This window comes from Hippoglossus stenolepis, chromosome 14, assembly GCF_022539355.2.
Source record: "Hippoglossus stenolepis isolate QCI-W04-F060 chromosome 14, HSTE1.2, whole genome shotgun sequence".
In the NCBI taxonomy this organism is placed as follows: domain Eukaryota; kingdom Metazoa; phylum Chordata; class Actinopteri; order Pleuronectiformes; family Pleuronectidae; genus Hippoglossus; species Hippoglossus stenolepis.
In genome coordinates, this window is record NC_061496.1 from 16,156,425 (window position 1) to 16,180,562 (window position 24,138).

General features: G+C 42.2%; 2 protein-coding genes across 2 annotated transcripts; both read left to right on the forward strand.

The window, feature by feature from the left end:
- Window positions 1–9,898: 9,898 nt before the first annotated feature.
- On the forward strand, window positions 9,899–11,167 carry foxe3 (forkhead box E3). The gene has a single exon (XM_047343147.1). It carries the CDS (start codon window positions 9,899–9,901, stop codon window positions 11,165–11,167), a length of 1,269 nt encoding a protein of 422 aa, XP_047199103.1.
- A 5,399-nt stretch (window positions 11,168–16,566) lies between these two features.
- On the forward strand, window positions 16,567–19,048 carry foxd2 (forkhead box D2). Its single transcript, XM_047343230.1, has one exon. The coding sequence runs from the start codon at window positions 17,047–17,049 to the stop codon at window positions 18,148–18,150; it is 1,104 nt and encodes a 367-aa protein (XP_047199186.1). The 5' UTR covers window positions 16,567–17,046; the 3' UTR covers window positions 18,151–19,048.
- Window positions 19,049–24,138: the final 5,090 nt, after the last annotated feature.

The following is a 24,138-nucleotide window of genomic DNA, read 5'->3' on the forward strand; positions in this document are numbered from 1 at the left end:
AAGATGAACTGCAGGTTGAGCAGCTCCAGGAGCAGCTGAAAGTAAGAGATGAACTCTTACGAAAAGAGACCAAGAAAAGGCGTGCTCGCTTCAGGGCCTTCGTGGACGTCCTGAACCAGCTCACTGAGTATCAGGCCAAATGTGAGACTCTGGAGACTCGTCTGCACCAGGAGCCGGTTCAGCCTGAAACAAGCTGGAGCAGAGAGGCGGAGGATCTGAAGAAGCAGGTCAACCTGCTCAAGACCGGACAGAGGAGGCTTGAAGATGAGCTGAAAAAGAAGGACGAGCTCATCGTCACCGAAACAAAGAGACGGCGTATTCAAACCAATGCCTACCTTGACAGCCTGGCCATGCTCACGGTCAAAGAAAAGGAGGTGAACAAAAGTCAGGCAGAGACACAGGAGGCAAGGCTGCGGCAGGAGATGACTCAGACTGAGGGAGTGAGCAGCAGTGAGATGGAGGCCGTCGAAAAAGAAAATGAGACTCAAGTTCACAAACTAAAAGGTGAACACACAAAGCTCCAGGATGAAGTCAGACATAAGGAGGAGCTGGTGAAAAAGGAATTCAGGAAAAGACAAGCTTCTACCAAGTTGTACTTCGCCGCCGAGCTGGACAGCGTAAAGAGGAAGTGGAGGAGCAAGGTGGAGCAGCTGGAGACAAAGAAGGTGGAGGACCAAGATGAACTCCTGAAACAGAAGACAGATTATCCTCCAAAGAAGAGAGGAATGAGAGGACGTTTGCCCTGAAACCTTGTACACTTCATCCCTTCTTAACCCACCCACTCCCTACTATAATATAATACAATAATATATGTATAACATTTATCTGTGTGTTTTTCTGAATATAAATAAATGATTCATGATTCTTATATATTACTACAGTGTTGGTTTTGTTTGTTAGTTTCTATATTTAAATACATCACAAGTCGACAATAGGAGTTCACATATCGTTGTGAATCAATTAGTGTGTGAATCATTGTGGTGATGAGTAGAGTCTTCATGCTCTTAAAGAGACAACTGAGAGGACCAAAATTAAATATCATTAATGCGTCTTTTACACCAAACCCACTGAGAAGAGGCGACTGACTCCCAGAAGAGTTTGCTTCTCTGTTTTTTAATCTGCCTGACAAAAATCATTCTCATGTTTGTTTTACCCACAGCTGAGCCACACCTAGTTCATTTTTACCATTAACTATTAATTAACATGAATATGTAAATTGACCTGTTACACTGAATGTTCGCAGGTTAACTCCAGGTACCCAGCCCAGTGCAGAACTCGGATGTGACACAGAAATACACTCAAATACACTGTTTTAACCCCATTGTGAGATTGTGAGAGCTTTTCCCGCTGAGAATTCTGTGCAAAAGTAGTGAATATGCTGATAGATAGACAGAAAGATAGATAGATAGATAGATAGATAGATAGATAGATAGATAGATAGATAGATAGATAGATAGATAGATAGATAGATAGATAGATAGATAGATAGATAGATAGATAGATAGATAGATAGATAGATAGATAGATAGATAGATAGATAGATAGTGAATTCGATTTTAGCTTCACATGTCATCTCTCCTCCTGCAGTAATGTCTTTTTAATCATCCAAGTTGTAAACAAAATAAACAAATGCTCGTGGGAGCTATATGATATACGCACAGCTTTTGGATTCTGTTGTACAGTTCATTTGACATTTTACTGCATGATTGAAAAATAAATGTTAGAGAAAGAATGCAACATTTGCTCTGCGTTGACTTCAGGTGGCGTGGAAACCCACAGTTGTCCTAGTAACCACTAGATGGGTGTAAGAGTCTGCAGGATCAGACCAGTCCTCACCAGTGAGTCCTTGGAAAGCTGTGTAAACACTGATCAGGTAACTAGACCATCACAGGAATAATAGTGACGACTGACTGATATTTAGTACATGCAGGAAATACTGTCCCCTGTCCATCTAACTTACATGTGTGTAATTGGGGCACCCTGAGGGTACCCACACAGACACAGAGGAGAAGTGCAACTTCAAGCCTTGATTTTGATCACTGTCATCCAGTGGAGATGATAACCCCTCATGTGCATGTACCTGCATGTATGCATCTTCATCCCGTTTGTGTGCACATCAGCTCAGCAAATTCTCCTACCTGTAAGTTTACTGGGTGACTGTGTATACAAGTCTTAAAGGACATAATGGGTGCTGATCCCACCGGTCTGAGCTGGTCTTGGACAACAGGGAGGACAATAGGCGGAGAGTGGGTGTGGGACTGGGTGGTAAACACTGGTCCACTACTTCTTTCCCAAGTCACTTCCACAGACTTGGATGGTTAAACCTCCGGGTTTAGAGATGGAAAACACTGGTTGCTGAAAATGTAAAGTAATAATTTAACAGGAATTTTACTCTGCATCCTTCACTATCTTGTAATATTTTTTACATATGATATTATTTTTAATTAGATGAATCAGATTTTCTATTCTCTGGATAACATGACCTTTCAGCTTTAATGAATCTTGAATGATGAAGGTTGAACATTTACGTTTGGCACAATAATTGTAATTTTGTGTGTGTGTGTGTCCGTCCCACTTTATCAGCCTGTGTAAAGGCCCGGTGCTATCGTCGCTCTACTCTCTCTCAGTGTAATAAAGCCTTGAGGCAGGCTGCTGCGTGACTGCATGCTGGCTGTCCATCTCTCACCACCATGCAATGCCCCGACCAGTAGCTGCTCTGAGGTGAACAACTGCTGCTGTTGATGATGAGCCCGACACGAGCAGCGTTCACTCCTTTATTTTGATATTGATGTTTTTTTGCTTTTACAGTATAAACCTATTTATTGGCGTCGTGGTTTCCTTTTACTTTTCTCTGGAGTAAAAAGATGAGATCGAGTCCAAGGCTGAGGAGCTGAAATGAAAGAGTGAGAAGTGCACGCTGAAAGACAGAAGTATAGAGACACGGAGAGGCTGAATGAGGGTCCTTGTCTCCTCTCTGAGCCCACCTCTCGTGCCTCTCTCTCTGCTCCGAAACTCTGACGTCCGATGAACGATCCGTCTATGTCACTGTGACCTCACTGATACTCAATTTTGCCACATTTCAGGGCGATAAAAATGTGAGATGAAACAGCTTAACTCGTGTTCTGGGTGAAGTGAAAGAAAATTTGTGTTGCGCTCTCCTAACACATGCACACTCACACAAACCAGCCGTGCAGCCCACACACCAGCCCCTCTTCCCTTTGCGGTAAGCTGTTACTCATCACTACCCAGTCGGGCAGTCTGGTCCACATAGGCATCCAGGAATGCCTTGGATAAACATCGCCTTATACAGTTAAAACCAAATAACAGTATTTGCAGCATTTGGTTGGATATCTGAGAAAAAACCCATCATTCTAAATCTGATTATTATGCATTTGCTTGTGGGTACATGTAAGAAATAGTTGTAATCTCATTTAGTCCTCTGACCATTTACCCTAGTTTACCCTTTTAATGTATTTTAAATCAATTTTTTACAGCCCATAACCACAATTTGACTCGACAATCTGTACTGAGATGAGAGTGAGGAAAAACTTTTAACAAGGAAAAATGCAGAAACCTCCGGAGAGGAATCTGAGTGATTCCTCTCCCAAGACGGACAGAAGTGAAATAGGCGTCACATGTACAAAATAACAATATTTACAACATTCATGAGTTGCAGCCAAATCCAATACAATTGAAGGAACTGGGGGACCACACAAATAAAACTAAAATGCCTCCATACTGCTCCTGTGGTGTCATCCAAGTGTCCGTAAGCCCTGACATTCAAATTCGACTCGATAGGATACATTTACATCATGTTTTTAGCCTAAATGTCCACTGATCTTCTCCTGCCTGGAGCCATGTTCACGTATGCACGCACACACAAGCTCTGGCCCAAGGGTGCAAGGTAGCATTGCAAGTTCCAGTAGAGTCGCTGCATAGCTGCAGTTACTGCTGAGTATTGCTGATGTCGTCAAGTGCCCCTTCTTTCTCTGAGATATTTGTCATGCTAATTGCAAGCAAATCTTTACAAATGATTTTTGTTATTTTGGATTCAGTGTACTAGTTGACCTCCTGGATTCATTTCCTGTTCTCTCTGTAGAAACCACACATTACCATTTATAATGGAACGAGAAGAGGACTGTAGACTTGCCTTGTTTCATTAAACCTCTTTAGTAGAGGACACTGTCTCATAGTGTTCTTACAGGACATGCTGTAGTGGTTGCCAGTCAGCATCTGGGCAATTGATTCTCTAGGAGTCATACTTCAAAACAGCTGCATAACTGCTCCAAAGCCGACCTGAGCCAGCTCCATGTAAGCTTTATCAAAAAGGAACATTTTGATCAGGATCCTAAAATACAGAGGGTCTGTTTCTTCTTACTCTGCAGCAAAAACACTTCAGTCCTTTCCTGGTGTAGAAGTGCCCTTTTATTTTTGGCCACCTCACCTCTGAAGAGCAGACAGGTGTACGATTTCATGTGTTTGATCTTAATTGTACCAGTGGCCCTCGCTACAGGAAAGCAACTGAGGAGAAATCTAAGCACCCAGCCTGAAGCTCCCAGTGTTAAGTCAGTAAGCTTCTCTGTGTTAGCTCACTGTGGTGAGCAGTGGAGTATTAGGACAGTGTTTACTTCTTACCTTCATTAAATCTTGGCGGTTCTACTGATCATTTAATTTCACACAAATTTCCAAATCTGAGCACTTTGGTTGTATTCCTTTGGGGGTCACATGACCACAGCAACAGCTTTATAAGAATGGACAAACGACAATACCCAATAGTCACTCTGAAAACGACTGATGTAAGAGTTCATGTGTAAAGAAGAGTTGGATGATTCTCTGTATTTCCTAGAAGATGAGAAATGCCTGCAGATCAGTTGATGCTCTCACAAACTTTTTATTTTACCTCCCAGGACGTTTCCAGCACAGGCCCTTCTTCAGATATAAGGACAAAGGAGAGACACCATACATATTTGTAATAATGTATAATATTATCATTATAATTTGTATGTAATCAGTATAGTTAGAAATGTTTACCTTTATAAAATGTTTTATTGTTAACATTACATCAATTTTATCTTACTTTATTTATCTTTGTTCTCATTTTAGTAGTCATTTGGGTAGATTGGTCAGAAAGGGCCTGTGCCTGGGAGGTAAAATAAAACATTTCCACTTGTGGGCGAACTTTTCCCGACTACTGGTTTTTCTTCGCCTCTGTCCAGCACCTCAAGTTTGGATGTGCGTGCTGTTGTATCCTTTCTGGACTTAATTTCTTTCTTACACCTCATGTCCTCATAGAGGGCTGAAAGCAGTCTCAAAGAAACACCACAGCCATCAGACGTCCCGAAGGCTCGTTTTCCACCTCATGCGTGTGTGTCGCTCACCTCCTAATTGCTTAAAGACAGTGCTTATCTTCTCAGGATGTGACCTCAGCTTGGTGTTCACTATTGAGGATGAACCCTGCAGCATGCCTGCTTGAGGTGCTGGATGCTGGGGGATTTCCTTACATCAGTGCAGGTCAAAGGTTCATGTTCCTCAGCGGAGAGAGAATTGAAGAACTGCAGCATCTTTCTATACCAGGTCAAAGAAGTTTCTCACTGATTAATCTTAAATGTGGCATGTGGCATTCAAATGAGGCATTCAAATGACAATTAAGTTAAAGATACTTGCACGTGTTGCTTCGTGATATAAGAGTCTGTGTCTTTTGTACTCGTATCTCTATGCCTAGCACCCATGTGAATTTTTGCGAATGAAGGATGAGCACCCTATAAGCAAGCATGACTGGCTGTGTGTGTGTGTGTGTGTGTGTGTGTGTGTGTGTGTGTGTGTGTGTGTGTGTGTGTGTGTGTGTGTGTGTGTGTGTGTGTGTGTGTGTGTGTGTGTGTGTGTGTGTGAGAACCATGTGCGGTGCTTTAGCAGGGCAGTGTAGCGTGCAGTGCAGGAGTGAGCAGAGGCGGCCCTGTCCAGCGCAGCCCCTGTACCCTGGTAATCCCTACGTTTTCAGGAGCCCTGGCCCGTACTTGATGAGCTTGAGCAAGAAAAAGGTTGCACTCTCTCGTGTGTTTCTCTCTCTCTCTCTCTTTCCCTTTCTGTCTGTCACTCTTTTATTCCCCCTGTTTTTCTCATGCCCCCCCCCAGCCGTCCCCTGGAGCCACTTTGCGAATGAATGGAGCCCAAGTGTTTGCTCAGCAACTCCATTTGTCGCTCTGTCCCTTTATATTTCTCAGGATTTCAAGGGGAAGAGAAGCTGCAGACCAACTACCACCAGAGAAAACCATACAGAAAACTGGAGAATAGGGAATGCAACGCACATCCCTGCAAGCCTTCAAATGCACAGACGTAGACTGCATTCTGCAATTTTGAAAGAAGACTCAATATTTAGGGTCACCAATGAAAGAGTTGGTTGCAATGTTTAAGAGAAGCACAAACATCCAACTGCTATTGCAACAATGTCTTACTGGGTTTCTGTCTGTCATAGAAACTGCAAGCTAATGGTTGAGATAAAACTTCTGTTTTTGTTTCGCACTTTTAGTTTTCTGTATAAGAGCAAGCAAATATATAAAGAATTTAATCCAAATAGAAACTGTCTCTATTTGGAGTGAAGTCATTTATTAAAAGTATCCTTGGTGTAGAACTTGGCTGAGAAAATGAGGACTTACTACCACTAAATGTAATTTTCTTTATCTACAAAATTCATCAGAACATGAACAGGATTTTTAAATATTCATATGTTGGTCTATGCGTCATCATTTATTTAGGTGACAATAATGTAATTAATACCAACATACCAAAACTGCATATTCAGACTAATATGTTTTTACCTTATATTTTCTATTCTTTGATCAGGTTTATACATTAAAATGGGGTTAAGGCAACAGTTAGAAATGCTTAATACACCAGTTGAGACAATAATGTGTATTTTTGTGCAATAAAGGAATATTACAAGATTACAGCTGTATTATATAACAGCAATACCAAACCCAATTGTGACTATTTATCGTGATTCTCACAGGATGACTTTTTTTTTTATATTTGAGGATATAAGGAGTTTTCATTCCATCATTGTAATTGGCTCTCGGCTCTTACAGGATACAAACAGGCCCATAATTTGGCAGTAAAATAGCAGACATCAGACATCTTTATTTTACAGTAACACTTGGTGGAACTGGAGACAATCATTCACTAACATACGCACGTGCATGTTGGTTCATGGTTGTGTAGAATACTGTGGGTAAAAATGGTAAACACATACACTGACCACAGTACAGGACGAGGGTACAGGGAGCGTTGAGGTGTGTATAGGGGAGACTCTGGGCGGGTGGTGGGGCGGTTCGGGAGGGGAGGGGATTAACAAGAGGCCGCAGGCCCCGAGGCAGAGGGCCTGTTTCCTGGCCTGAGCCCCTGTTTGTCCTGCCTGACCTGACAGCTCTGGGGGCAGATCCTGCTTGGATACAGTCCCGCTCCCACGCCTGTCTGAAGCTGTTAGCCATGAGTAGCTAGCCGGGCTTAGTGTCGTCTGAGCTGCGGCTGGGTCGGGGAGGGGTCCAGTCATCTGTGAGTGTGGAGGTGGAAGGGGGGGTGGGTGGGTGGCTACCAGGCACTTTGTGTTGGTGGAGCGAGGGTGTCGGGGAAACAGTGAGCAGTTATGACTAATGACTTTGGTTGGATCATTTTTGCATCATCCCTGCCAGAGGGACGGATAACAATAGTGTCTCAAATATCAATCATGAATCAATGAACCTGTATGAATGCAGAGGCTCAAATTGGTGATAAATGAAAGGAAACGTCAGCATAAACTTAAATCAGGTGTTTGGTCAGTATACGTATGCTATATTGTCAAGAAATAAGGGACTTTGACATAGATTCTTCATCATTCTTCCTCAGGATATTCACTTTTTTGGTGTTTTGATAATGGCAGATGAAAAAACTAATCTAATAACTTGATCTAAAATCTCTTCGAAGTAATAAAGTAGATTGACGGGGACTATAAAGGCTGTGGTATATGATGCAAATCATTTTAAGACCCATTAAACTACAATGTCCCTTTCGTCTTTGTCTATGGAAACTACCTAATTCATTGTTTTTCAGGTTATCCTGATTTGTCATTAGGCTCATAAGCGTCCATGCAACTTGAGGCTGCCCTGCTGCCTGCTGGACTCAACCCAGACATCGTGGTATCGCTCACGACAATCCTCAGCACCTCTCCCTGTGTTGTGTTGTTGAAAGTGATGGCAGCAGGTCACCTCTGTGTGTATCTTACCCTTTGTAATTAACTTCAACCCTCCATTTGCCTAAATAATCAATTAGAAGCACCATCCTCACGCTTGTGTTTGGAGGCTGTTGTCTGCATACCAATTGTGCGCGGAGCTATGTTTTCACTTCGAAAATCCATAAGATAACACCTCTCCTCTCCGGGCCAGGGCGCTGTTTGATTATCACTCTCCAAAAATGAAATTGAAATGAAGGGATATTTACTTTTCTTCCCCAAAAGCTTTGATAGCTCAATTGCTTGTTTTCAGTGGCTTGTTATTATTTTTCAATTGGTGGATTGGCAGTTGGGTTGTAGTAGCACAGAGCAGCTCTGCGGGTGTTGTTTCTGCCCTGGATAGACACAGAGCTGCCGCTGAAAGCCCGGAGAGGACAGCAGCGCGGCAGAGTCGGAGATAGAAGAGGTCGTTGATGGATCTCTGTTAAACATTAAAGGCTCCAAATAGCAACCGCTGTGGTTTTCCACATCACTACGGCAGGTATTATCAGGAGCAATATAGGCCAGTGGATCTCATGTGGGGCTCTGTGTCTCACTCCTGTAGAAGGTCTGTGAAAAGCTTCCAGATTCATCCACTAAAATGATCATGATATTTGGACATTCAGTTGTAACGTGGTGAGAAAAGCTCTATAATACACACATGTCTAATATCTTTCTAAAACATGTATCTTACATTGTAAATAGGATATGTCAAATTGAGGGACATACATGAGGGGGGTTCCTGGAATATTTTCCTGGAACCTTTCTGCCCCCGTCCCCCAAAATAACTGTGCCAGAGACTTGCAACCCCCATTATCTCAAAGGATGTTCATTTAAGTTCATAAAAAGTTCATAAAAAGTTCATAAAAAATTCACCTACGTGCACACGTTTCAATGTTTCCTGTGGTGCTGTCAAATTAACCTGCTGCAACTGATGCTGTCGCCGATCTGTCGTAATCACCTCAGGGGCCACGTGGAGATGAAGAAACTTGAGAGGGTTAGTGATTATTTGTGTGTTAAATAGTCTAAATAAGATATTTAACATTGTTTTTAAATTGTTTTTGATTTTAGGAAATCATCTCCTAATCATCACCACCCTCCTTCTGTGTCTCACAATCCTCAAGGGGGTCAGTTTGGGCACCACTTTTGTAGGGGGCCCTTAGCTGAGGGATATAATGCTTTATCTGGACTGTTAAAAGGTGATAAAAGGCCGTTTTGTAAAATAAAGTTTTTTTTTTAACTAATTCCTAAAAATCCCATTAACCCCAAGACACCAAAGGACAGAAAACTAATAAGACAACAATGAATAATACCTCAAACATTTTACTCCATAACTGCGAAATCATGTACTTTAGTGTTTAACATGATATCACAGTAGAACTTATAGGTTCCTATGAGTCAGAGGGAATATTAAACTTTTCTTCTGGGCTCTGTCCTCCTGCCTCCATCGTCACCAGAGAGCCAGTGGCGTCATTCCTGCCCTGCCTTATAAAGCTGTCAACGCCTTTCTCTCACCTGGACTAACACACACAAACACCAGGGCACGACAGTCTGGGCTATTACTGGACAGAAGAGGACCAGTCCGTGCCTGACTTTTCTTTTTATTCGGGTATTTCCCCCCCTCAGCTGAAGATTTGGAGCCTTTACATTATTTCTTTTATGAATCTGGCAAATTATTCTTACTTCTCTGGCATGTGCAACATGACCGCAGAGACGCAGCACTCGCCCGCCGAGGCCAGTCCTGTCGTCCTGTCTCCAAACGTCAGCCTGGACTCGCCGCTGCCTCCTGCGCCGCCCCTGATGCTGCAGGCCCGGACCAGCAAGGACAACATCCTGATCAAGTCCGAGCCCAGAGGGACCAGCCCCGGCGCGGAGGACGGAGCCGCCCTGGGCCAGACCGAGGAGCACCTGCCCACCGGGAGCCGCCGGAGGAAGAGGCCCGTCCAGAGGGGGAAACCTCCCTACAGCTACATCGCCCTCATCGCCATGGCCATCGCCAACTCCCCGGAGAGGAAGCTCACCCTGGGGGGCATCTACAAGTTCATCATGGAGCGGTTCCCCTTCTACAGGGAGAACTCCAAGAAGTGGCAGAACTCCATCCGCCACAACCTCACCCTCAACGACTGCTTCGTGAAGATCCCCCGGGAGCCCGGCAGACCAGGTAAAGGCAACTACTGGACCTTAGACCCCGCCGCCGAGGACATGTTTGACAACGGGAGCTTCCTGAGGAGGAGGAAGAGGTTCAAGCGCACAGATGTGAGCACTTACCCCGGGTACATGCAGAGCTCCAGCGCCTTTACCCCAACCCCAATGGGCAGACCCTCGTACCCCAACACCCTGTACGCCGGGATAGGGTCTGGTTATGGCTCCCAGCTGACGGCCACATCCCCGCATCATCCCGCCATGCTGCATCACTACCAGACCTCCGCGGGGGTCGGCCAGGGACAGCCGCGCATGTTCAGCATCGACAACATCATCAGCCAGCAGTCGGTGGTGCAGAGCGGCCCGGGGGGGGACCTCAGCTCCCAGGCGCTGGGGCTGGGTGGCGGTGACCTGGGCAACATGACCTCCAGCTGCTCGGTCACCGGCACCGACCCGTCTGCGTGCTTCCAGAACCAGTCGATCAACCCCTCGGGGAACATGCTGGGCAGGAACAGCGGGAACATCGGCTCCAATCTGGTCGCCGGGTACCCCTACTCATCCTCGGCCTCTCCTCCAAACCTGCCCGCCATGAACCAGTCCGGGTTCTCCCCGGGGAGCTCCCAGGTTTACTGCTCCGGCAACCGGCTCTCCCTGCCGGCCCTGCGCCCGGGCTCCTGCGCCGAGCACACGGAGCAGCTGCTGGGCCTCTCCAGCCCCATGAACTCCTACAACAACACCTACATGAGACAAGCCAACTTTGCATCAGGGTTAGACCGGTACATGTGAGACTTTATCTGCGATAAAAGGTCCAAACTATTCACAGAAATATGGGTTAAATAGTCCCACATTGAAAAAGATGCCCAGTGAGTCCATGCGTAATGAAACACAATTAGGCCTGAATCCATATTCAGGCCTAATTGTGAATAGTAAAACATAAATGGCCCCTGTCAGAATATTATTGGGATATTATATATATTCCAAAATGTCTTAAATTGCTGAATATTGCTTCTCAATATACGTTTCTGTAAGACTTAATTTTACTTTTTCCAAAAGTAGAAACGAAATGACTCACAATGACCGAGCCTCATGCAAATACATTCCTATTTAAAAGGTGTAAAGCCATTTAAATCCGTTTGACACATTCCATGACTGTATGTCGACTTTAATGTTTTTTATTGTGACACATTTCGTTCATATTTTCCTGTGTTTTACAGTTTTTTAAAAAAAAGTTCGTTATATTATTCGTCAGTTGTTATTTTTCATGTAAATAGTTTGTATAAAAACTTTAGTAAAAGACAAGTGTTTTTATTGGTGAAGACAGGTGTTCTGAAAATAAATGCATTTTTTAAATAATTGTTGTCTTTGTTTTTTGACTATTTAAATGTAATTCTAAGTGATTCCGTTCCAGAAGGTTGATTCAAATCGTTTTTCCTATATATTGCTCCACTGATCAGTAACAACTATCATTTGTATAAAGTTTATTCAGATTTTGGCAACAGGACTACAAATCTGAACTGAAAATAAAAAATCATATTTAGACAAATAAGGTATTTTTATGATTATTATTTAAGTGTTGCACCCAACTTCCGATCTTTAAATATTGGCCTGTGGTAAGACAAATTACATGTTTAATGTTAGCCTTGTTTCACTAACACAAGGTAAACACATGGCATGTGTGTCACATATATTATGATATTAAAAAACATATTAAACCTTTATAGCAAATAGGCTATTATGAGCAGAACAGATGTAAAAGTTAGAGTCAGTAATTAGAAACAAATAACAACATTCATCATCATCATCATCTCACTAAAAAACAGATTACAGACTACCGGAGTAGTTGTTGAGTTGTAACCTCTCAAACTGTAAAACACAAAACCATCTATTCAGCTTTAACTTGGTTTGAAACCTGAAATAAAGGCCTGTCATTAAAAACTGGGAGAAATCGTCTTGCCAGTACAAACAACACATGTAAAAGAATCACAAGTAGCCTGTAAATTTTCTTTTACACTTTTAATATCACTTCAGAGATAATAATAATAATAATAATAATCTTTATCACAGTTTAACTTGCAGGTTGAACGGTAACAGCTAAGAGTTTTGCCTTATAATTAGTTTTTGTTTTCCACTTAAAAATGTCTTATTTAACTCAATTTGTCTTTTTGCTCTTTTCAGGATCACTTCAGCAATAATCATTGTATTAGAAATTCTCATTTCTAAGCTTTGTTATAGGACAATCATTCACTAATATTTTCTGATACAGTATTTTTTACAATATTTGTATGACACACTTGTGTAATGCACCAGCACTTCACTGCACATCCACGGACAGGACAAGATAAGATCACATGAAGTTCTTGCCACAACCAAAATATGTTTTACATAACTTTTAGTTCCTATCTTTAAATTTTAAATCCTCATAATATTTTCGGTTTGGTGGTTGTGGAAACACATGTAAATATTTTGAGGAGTCATAATAAAAAAAAAAAACAATGACAAATCATTGGTTATCAATCTATTTATCAACAACTACTCCGATTTGAATTTCTTTAATTAGTTTTCTGTTGAAAATGAAAATATCAACTGAACATTAATCATAGTTAATTGGTGAAGCCTGGATGATGTGCAACATGAAGTCATATTCCAAATTGGTGTACTTGTCTGAATTCAAAAATGTAAAGCAAAACAAAAAGAAAACACAACTGTTAAAAACAAGTCAATAAAGAAATTATATTGTGACCAATCGTTAACAAGAAAAAAACTCCTCTGATATAATTTTGCACATGCGGGTGATCAGCATTTCCATCAATCCAGAATGTGACTTTTCATTTCCATGCGTAAGTTGCAACACGTTTACAGGTTACTTGAAAGTTGCTTGTCTGACGACTGTTATGAATCAGATCAAATCCTTGAGGCCACATCACAAACAGTCGATGGGCTACATGCTGCCTTATGTGCACAGAGAACCTGGAGGAAACGGCTGCTCCAGGTGAGAAGTTCCCACCACTAGATGGAAGCAAAAGCAAAAAGATGTTGAATTTTCACTCTTAAAATATTGGCTTGCTTTGCAGTTTGTACATTTGTTGCAAATAAGTTTTTCAATCAACTAAGCAGATATTAATGTTCCAAATGTTAATTTTGTAAGAAGGATCTGGTTGGTTGGCTCTATATATGTCAACAATTCTAACAAAGTCTTAACCTGAAATGATATTGCTATTAAATCTTTGACTTTAGTTTTATTGTTTGTTGTAGCACTCTCTTCTTCTGCTTCCTACTCATTGTTAAATTAATGATTTCATCTTTCTCCCAGTGTTGTTCTGTTGTGTTAGTTCAATAAACGTTGGTTCCGTATATGAAGAGTTAAAGGTTATAGACACAGGGCAAGAGAGAGAAAACTTTTATTGGGGAGAACTGGTGGAGTTTATGATAAGTTTTAAATAGATTTAAGAACCTGGTGAAAGGTTCTGTATGTAAGATTTAGGTGAAAGGGATCTATTGGCAGAAATTGAACGTTAAGTAATCCTAGTGATGTTTTCACTTGTGTGATTCATCTAAATTGTACAAATTGTTGTTTTCTTTACCCAAGAATGGGGCCTTTATATTTAAATACTTAATTTTTTACATCGGGAGCGGGTCCTCTCTACGGACGCCACCATGTTGTTTACAATAGCCCAGACTGGACAAATTAAAAACATTTGGAGTTTTTATGACAACTGAAGGGTACCACAGGTTTTCATTCATGTTTGGAAGGGGAGGGTGAGGTGAGGGGTATTCAGCTGCAACCTACAACTTCACCACTAGATGTCACAAAATTCTAAACACTGAACCTTTAAAGGTTTGTCTTTATAACTTTTTTCTTATTTTATCACTTTGATTGTGAATCACTTTTTAACTAGCGCCTGTGAACAGTGCTATAAACTTTGCTTAATTTCTGATTCTTGTGCATTTCATTCAATTAAGAATTGCTGTACTTTATATTTGACCTTGATAGACAATATCATATTAAATAGAGACAATATTTCCACATTTCTTTCTGGATCACATTAATATAGAGCGACCCCATAACTGCCATTTGACTTAATTTTGATTTGCCAATTTCTTGTTATCTTAGAATATCTCCGCAGCTGTTAGTTATTCCACCTCATTCAAAACAGTTTTACTATTTTTCTAGTTTTACATGGGAAGTTACTCTTGCGTCAAATGCCATTCAATTCGAGTATTATTACTTTGCAAACACCAGGGGGCGCATCAACACCACAAACTGCTGTGACAGGAAACCTTGCTCAAAGGCAGATGACGGCTCATGAATTGTCAGCCTTTGAAAACTTGTAGAACCTGAAATACTATATTCAGCTGCTTGCGTTTTTAAATTTGAATAATAAGAAGATTTTGATTCATTAGAAATTATAAAAGTAAATCTGAGCAACTACACAGTTTTCCTGAATAAATGTAAACGAACACTCATAATCCTTTTTTTTAATAATCTAGTTTAAAGACTGCACGAAAAATAGGCCCGTGTATTTTTGAATGGGTGACGTAGCCCGTGTTTTACTGACAGATACAATATTGGTTTGCAAAACAGCAAAAACATCAACAAGTCTAGACATAAATAATTACAGCTTTGATATCCAAGGAAGACATCCCATTATTATGTGATCCGCATAACAGAAGACAGTGTGGGAGGCAAAGTAAACAATATAACACATCAACAAATAAACAAATAAACAAGTAAACAAATATAATACAGACCCTCTGCCACATAAAGGCATTACAATAAAAAATATGCAATTATATGAGCCTGTTGTGAGACGTGGAGAGAGTCTGGTCCCTGTGGGGCAGTTGACAGGAAAGTGTCAGGATCTATTTCAGATTTTAAAAGGCTTGTGACAGGCAGGTCAGGGAGGAGGACACACGGCTCAGTCGGAGCTTCTGCTGGGTATTAAAGGTGCGGCGTGCTTCACTTCAACTGGATTCCTCAGTGCAGCAGTCGTCTTCTTCAATAAATAAAAAAAAAAAGCAAAGCAAATACAATGAGGATTGTAGTTATTGTTTAAAAACGTATTTTAATGACAAGCAGCAAGATAGATAAGGCGCTGATGTAAAGCCAGTACAATAACTCTGCGGTGTAATGAACTGGAATGTCCCCCCCTGCTCCAAATGAGCCCGCACACGTTACGCGCACATTACGCACACATTACACATTGTCATCTGCTGGCCTTTCTCTTCTGACGAAGACGAATTGGAGCAGGTTGCAGCGGACTATGCCCCCGTGCACCCTGCAGAACCATGCAGAAAATGCACATGGATAATGTTGTGACTTTTCAACGAGGAAAATCCAAAACCCGTGAGAAGTGATCTGGGAACAGACGACGGGCCAAAATCTTTTATACGGAGGAATTTAAAACGAGCTAAATCAACCATTTTGTTAGGGACCAAAGGAGACGCAGAAATGACCCACAACGGGTGCAAATAAAAGTAAAAACATATCAATTAAACGTCAAACAAAGCAAATATGGCAATATCTTTTTATATGCATACACTAAGTACGAGAAAATATCCATTTCTGAATTTACCAAATACATAATGTTTGAAAAGGACATAATAATAATAATAATAATAATAATAATAATAATAATAATAATAATAATAATAATAATAATAATATAATATAATATAATAATATCTTGTATGTTAGAAATATATCCCTATAAACAAATCAACGTAAACGAGATTTGAATACTCAGTATTGTGTTTGCTGGCTGTTTAATAAAAATCTCAGTCATCATCATCCACTAATACACTAAAAATAAAAAAATAAAAAATAATGAGTGTCATAATTTGGTCAGTGAGACATAATTTGTTTGAAATGCATTTTTATACATATTCCTATTTTTGAACAGTCTAGGTCGATAATATATTGATCAAGTACAGAGTAAAGGTGATTTCCACAATACCAAATAAATGTCAACTCGAAATTATTATATACATCCGAACAACCGACGAGATCCACAGATTTGTTGTTTTTATTTTTAACTTCATTTGTTTCAAACCAAACATGATTTCAAGAACCATGGTCTGATATTACTTGTTGCAAAGTAATCGCGTCCAGTTCCTGGTAACGGTGACTCAAAGACCACGTGACCAGCGTGGCCCTATAAATACCTTTTGAGAGCTAAGGAGGATAGTGTGACAAGTCTGGCTGGATACCTACCCAATCCCGTGCGTAAACGATATTTTGGAAAGATACTTGGATTTCCAGAAGTAGCTTTATAAATTGACCCACAGCACAAACCGATCGCGGGCGGAATCAATTGCGGACTGAAGACAACTGAAGTGTGTATCGGTGCAAGATCGATGATCTCTGATTGTCTTTTTTACGCGTGAAAACCAAGAAGTTGTTCGCTGGATGAGGACCTCGCACGGCCCCGCTTGACCAGCCACGGACGACCAGGAATCGCCCAAGCCACAGGTCAAAGAGTTATTTCTATTTTTGAATAGATTCTAGCCATGTGTGCATTCAATAGTTGGAGATAAAGCTGCAGCACAAGTCTGGTGTGGTTGTACGGGGGAGTGTGTGTGTGCGCGCGCTCTCGCTCTGAAGCCTCACCGGACCACAGGAGGAGGAAATCTGGGAGAGTGGAGGAAGAGAAGCGGCGTCTCCAAGGATGACTTTAGGGACGGATATGTCCGATAGCTCAGCACTGTCCGAAGATGTGGACATCGACGTGGTCGGGGGTGACATATCCGTGGGGAAAGACGGAAAGTACATTCACCACGAGTTCAACTTGGACAATGACTCCGACGATAATTACTCCCAGAACGCGGCAGAGAGGGTTTCCTCTCCCGGGCTCAGCAGCTCCGACTGTCCGTCAGAGCAGATGGGGTCCAGCGCAGAGGCTGGCACCGTGATCGGGGACAAAGCCAGAAAAAGTGCACTTGTGAAACCACCGTACTCTTACATCGCCCTCATCACCATGGCCATCCTGCAGAGCCCCAAGAAACGGCTCACTCTCAGCGAGATCTGCGAGTTCATCAGCAGCAGATTCCCCTACTACCGGGAGAAGTTCCCTGCGTGGCAAAACTCTATCCGCCACAACCTTTCCTTGAACGACTGCTTCGTGAAGATCCCGCGGGAGCCCGGCAATCCCGGGAAGGGCAACTACTGGACCCTCGACCCGGATTCCGCAGACATGTTCGACAACGGGAGCTTCTTGCGCAGGAGGAAGCGCTTCAAGAGGCATCAAACTAACGAAATCCTCAGGGACGTCGGTGGTTTCCTACCCGGGTTTGGATACGGCCCGTATGGATACAACTATGGACTTCAGCTGCAGAGCTTCCACGCAGCTCACAACCCGTATCACCCACACCACACAGGTGGCTCCTTCCCGTTCCCCAACGCGCCCTGCACCTTGCCCTCATCAGCCGCACTGTTCCCTGCGCCGCATCCCCTGCCCTCGCTTTTAGGCGCTGATTTAAGAAAACCCTTTTACCCCCAACTAAGCCCTTCTCTTGCGCCTCTCAAGACGGACTCCAGCACCCCGAGCCGGCCTTCGTTCTCCATTGACAATATCATCGGCGCAGCCAACTCCTCCGCTTCTTCCTACAGCGCGCAGCCGGGCAGCCAGGCGCAGATCCTGGCCATGTTGACCCCAGCTCTGGCCTCCGCTTCCAGTCACTTGACCCTAACACAGGACAGCATATTACAGCCTGGGCCACAGAGTGAGACTTTTACCAGCAAACCCCCGAACATGAACACTTGTCCTTTCTAAAAGGAAAAAGAAAAAAGAGACACAAAAGCAACAAAATGCCCGTTGAAAACATTTTATTCAAAAGCCACCTGTGGCACAGTCCCACGTGAAGGTAGGCGGAACATTCTGACTGACATAAGAGTGTTTTTCCAAATTTGCTAACAATGTTAAGAGAGGAGAGAAAGTTTTATTTATGGCTTGTAAATATGTGTATAATATGGAGAGACAAAGGGTAGAGAAGGAGAGGGATCTTTTTTCAAACAATGCTGGGCCTGCAATCTGCCATGTGGCCTTCATTTGTCAGTGGGAGGAAAAAACAAAAAAAACAACGATCCTGTTATTTTATAAGTTAAAGGTGTCACCCGTGGTTATATGGGGGATGATTCACGATTTAAAAAAAATTATAATTGAGAATTCTATCATGATTTATGCTTTTTTTCCTTTTCTTTTTGTGCATCGTGAGAAAAAATGGCACTGTTGTTGTTGACATATTTAGGCTGACAAGAGACGGCAAACTCAGGTTTTCTTAGAAAGCACATGGAGATGAAAGAGGGGAGGGTGGGCTTCTGACACAATGACCATTTCCCACCCACCCCTCTGAATATCTCCTACATGGTGAATTTGTGACAATATCATTTCATGTTGTTGGACACTTAGGCTGTGTGGTTTTTTTTGTTGGTATAAAAAAGAGCGCTTTACCTCTCTCAACCCTTATAACTGTTGTTCGTTCTTATCTATTTCACGATTCAATCTGTGAAACATAACGTATGTCATGTGTTGCCAATAGAGAGAGAGAGAGAGAGAGAGAGAGAGAGAGAGAGAGAGAGAGAGAGAGAGAGAGAGAGAATCCTAAATGTTCATAGGTCATTTTTGTTGTAATGACAAGAATAATAAATGTTTGTGAATTTGAAAAAAGAGAGAAAATCGTTTTTTTTTTTTTTATTTCATGAAAAGTTGGTGCTTAAGAGATGTAGTTCCTCTAAAAGGGTTAAACAAATAATGGAGTAAACAGAAGAGCACGAGTTAAATTCGCTTAAATCAAATTATTGGTTGTTTTTTTATGTTTTAACCTTCAAAATGAATTCTTTTGAAATGTATTTCAGTGTTGCAGGATTTCAATTGAGCACATTTTCCATTGGATACATGCGCACGAAGAGGAAGGCTACTCTTTACGCATTAAGGCCAAACCTTAATATTAATTCTTGTTCCAATCAGCTCACCATTATAATAAATGCAGACGTGACCACTTGCAACAAAAGGATCAGACAAACTCGATTAGACTTGCAGTGAGTTAAGCATCAAAAGATCACCACGAAATTCAGTTTGAATATTTCAAACACGACTCGATGTAAATAACATCATGAATATCACGCAACAGTGCGCAAGTATCCCTCTTGTCTCGCTCGCTTTGTAAAGCACAGTCACTCCCTAAATGAATGGGGCATGTTAGCGGGCCTCGGCGGTGCGTAATTGAAAGTGAACAAGGATATACCCACGGTCCTTTTGGGACTTTCGTTGCTAATTTGTAGCAGCATTTTTCACCGGTCTCCCTAATCCACCATAATGCGGCTTTCTGGGCCGTTTGTTGATGTTGTCAGCGCGGACCCCTGGCCCTGGGGAGAGAATGTGCGCGCAGCGAGCGGTCCCCCCATGTGAGCCCAGCCACACACACACACGTTTTCAGACCCCATGAAAAGCAATCTTCTCAAAAGGCCCTCGGTTTTTGCCTCGCTTTCATGTCATCGTGTGTTGTCTCGGGACACGTATAAAAGAAGCAGTGGGACTCGTCCGGCCACAGAAAACAGGCCCATTGGTCTTTTTTCCAGAGTTGTTGGAGCACATGTTTCCAGACAGAAGGAGGGTGTAAAGCCCCCTTTATTCACCAGACCTGTGCGTAAATGGTTAAATTAGTTTGTGGGTGTTTTGACAGATGATTATTACGGATGAAGGGTGGGAGGGCTGACTCCTCTGTTTTCCCTCAGCACAGCTCACTGAAAGTCTTTAAAACGAAAACTAACACATGACTACTTTCTTTATGCGCAACCGGCCTTTCTTTCTCTCTTTCCCTCCTTTCTCTCTCCTTGTTAGCGCAAATTGGGCCAATTGATAAATTTGAGAAACAATTTTGATCAAAGCCCGTCCTCCCTCTGTTCAATCGGCCATGTTAATTGATATCCTGCATATATAATTTGCAAAGTAAATGAGGTAGAAAAAAACATTAGCAGACTTTTGAAGTTTTCTCAGCGCAGCCGCTCGGACAGGGAGTCATTACGCACCGCATCAGTCCATTAAAATCCACATGGAGCGTTTGCAGGGGTGGTTAAAGAAGCATTTAAGTAACGACAGGAACGAGTAGCAAGCCAATAAAAATCACTAGACACAAAGCATAACGCGCGCACACACACACACACACACACACACACACACACACACACACACACACACACACACACACACACACACACACACACACACACACACACACACACACACTGGATCTGCCACGGAGGAGAGGTCCAGCCAAAGATACACACTTTGCAAATGGACGATTTGAGACTGAGCACATTTGTATAGATCTTCAGTAGTGTCTCCTGTCTGCAGTGAGATTACAGACCTGTGACCAGAATAGACCTGGAACTTGCTCTTCCTCAAACCACCACAAACACTGTGCACACATTAGACATCCGGAGGCGCATCTTCCAAAAACTCCCTATACTTTTTCACGTCCAGGTCCTAATGGGATATCATCACTGCCCATGTATTGACACATTAATATACTTCCGAGACCCTGCCCTCCGTGGCGGGCTGTCACACTGAGACCACACACAGCTTGCACCAAAGAGAGAGTGCGCCTTTAGTTACAGGAGACACAGACATTTGTCATTATTCAAAACTGAGTGATATGTGGAGTGACAGCCAAATGACGCGAGAGTCACCAAAAACTCATTTATAAATTCACCATGTCTTTTTAAAAGCTTCCATATGCTGTTGGGGCGTAAACACAGTGCGCAGCCTTAATGCCGTATTTGGTGCCGATCATTTATTTAGAGACCAAGATGTCAACATAAATTTCTGTCGTGTTTGCACACTAAATGTTTTCTCCTTTTAGGATTCCCTAAAAAAGGACAGGAAGTGATTATTATTATTATAATTATTATTATTATAATTATTATTATTATTATTATTATTATTATTAGTAGTAGTATTAGTATTATTAGTAGTAGTATTATTCGTTAATCTGTCTCATTTAAGGGGAATTAAGTTAAATGGAATCGCTTCGATCTTTCATTGTCAATAACGTTAGGTCGTTGATCGATACACTTCTGGGTCTTGAAGGACACGGAGACAGAAGGTGTGCTGACACCACGAGGAAAGATTGTTTGTACATGCGTACGTGTGTGTGTATGTGTGTGTATGTATGTATGCATGTGTATGTGTGCGTGTGTGTGTGCGTGTGTGCGTCAGGGTGGTCTTCAAGGTCGCTCGTCAAATTAAACAGTAAATCATTATTCACAAACTGTATATAATATAATATAATATAATATAATATAATATTATATTATATTATATTATATTATATTATATTATATTATATTATATTATATTATATTATGCACATAGACATTGTGGGACATCCATTATTATTTTTATTATCATTATTATTTCTATCATTTTATTCCACTTGACTTTGACCGTGGCCCCTTCAAACTGTTTTATTCTACATTTTAAAGAAATATGTGGACAATATAGACAAAGGAAGTGGCAGGTGCTAAAGCAAGTTGCCCAAGTTAACATAAGGGCCAATAACACCGTATTAATATACTAGATTTAAGTTATGACTTTGATGATTAGGCCTATACTCGAGGAGACCAAGTTTTTGGACTTGGTTTTGCCACTCCTGAAAACAGAACCTTATTTTACTTGGTGGGGACATATACCCATCTCTCTCTCTCTCTCTCTCTCTCTCTCTCTCTCTCTCTCTCTCTCTCTCTCTCTCTCTCTCTCTCTCTCTCACACACACACACACACACACACACACACACACACACACACACACACACACACACACATCCTTGTGAGCCCCTCTGATCATTTCCCCTCATAAACCTGCAACTTGTTGAGCTTGTAAAACTGTTGCAACGCTTGTGCACTTCTTTACCTTTATGGCCCAGGGAATACATCTTAACATTTTCTGTGTGTGTGTGTGTGTGTGTGTGTGTGTGTGTGTGTTTCTCTCTGTGTCCGTGCACACGGCAGACGAGCCTCCGCGCCCCCGCAGAGGAATGTTGGCCCGTTCCGCGGCTCCCCGGCCTGGAGGAGAGGAGAGGCGAGCCGCGGCCCTGGCTGCACCGCCGCTATAAATCACAGCCTCCCCTCGCCGCTCGCTGTCTCCCTGCAGCCTCCGTGTTTTTGCAACAGACAGAGGAATCTTTCGCTTAATTAATTTAGAATGTGTAAATAAACCGCGGACAGTGAACTCCCCATCATCTCTGGAAACACAATATTAACTTTGGAAGATCTTCGCCTCGCCGACTCTGACGCACTAAACGAACACCTGCTGCAGAGAGAGAGAGAGAGAGAGAGAGAAAAGCGACGAGGGCGCGCGCGTACACACACACACACACACACACACACACACACACACACACACACACACACACACACACACACACACACAATGTATCAATGCAAGGGTATTAATGACTGCTGCTGTTATATCCTGCAAAGTTCACTAGAACATGATAGCAGGTGATGCTACACCCGTCAGTTAGAGGTGTGAATGTGTGTTTACCGTAAAGTCTGGATCGTGTAGGCCTTTTAAGAAAGAGAAAAAAAACTGCATATCTATTTACTATGACATTTTAATTCAACAGTTATAAAATCTGTCTTTGGTGCTGTCTCGTGCAGGTGCGTGATTTGTGCGCCACTTTGGAACAACTTGCCCCTTTGACAACAATTCCTTTTTCCATCAGACAGACAGCAGCAGCAGTGTGTGTGCAGTAGTATCCGCGTGTGCTTTTATCTGACAAAGAAACACGCAGATATTCACATGCGAACGATCTTACCCTGACTTTCCACACAAGTTGCACGGGAATGATTACGCATGAGTCAGATCAGCCACCTGATCCAAATTACGCACAGGGTTTTACAGTAGACCTATCACACTACAACAGCATAATAACAGATAAAGGCTATAGAACACATGAGGCATGTCTTGATCCATTAACCGAGATGATTTGCATAAGTGTCAGCAGGTCACACACAGAGTTGCAGCGCACACATCCAGATAACAATAAAAGCTCCTCAACATGAGTGGCTATAAACCTAACGCGCGCAGAAACACTTACTGAGAATATATTGGACACAATCTCAGATGTCTTCCATAACGTTGCGAGGGGAATGATAGCGGTTAATATTAGTTGTGTGACCCCTCACCCTTGAACTATATTACACTGATGGAAGCTCAGGTGGTTTTATTTAGGGAATTTGAGACGCCCTCTGGCTCACGTTATAACTTCTAACTCACAGGGGTGTGAGTGAAAATCAACGTATCGTGTTTGACTACTGAGAACATATAATCATATGCTCACTTTCTCTGCTACTATCTAATGAAATGAAATCTAATTTTACGAATCCACAGAATACTTTTCAGCGTCCCCTGGTGGTCCTTGGACCTCAGATTGGGCACCATGCCTCTCGCTTATCAACCAGTGTCGTCGGTTTGGTTTTACGCACGAAGGAAGATCAGTGGCTTCACTCTGCGGCTGTGATCGAGAGGCGCAGCTGCTGCTGGCTCCTCTCTCTTGTGCCATGCGGGCGCTTTCACTGCAGGCTTCTTCCATTTGACCTTTTGTTGCCAGCGCGTTACACTCACAGCCAGGATCCACTGCGATCACTGGCAGCTTCCTAACCCATTTAGTATACTCCACAATTATTGATAATTATCGAATATATTTAAATGGTAATCCCATGTCAATTCCTTTTTCAATGTTGAGAGAAATTATACAA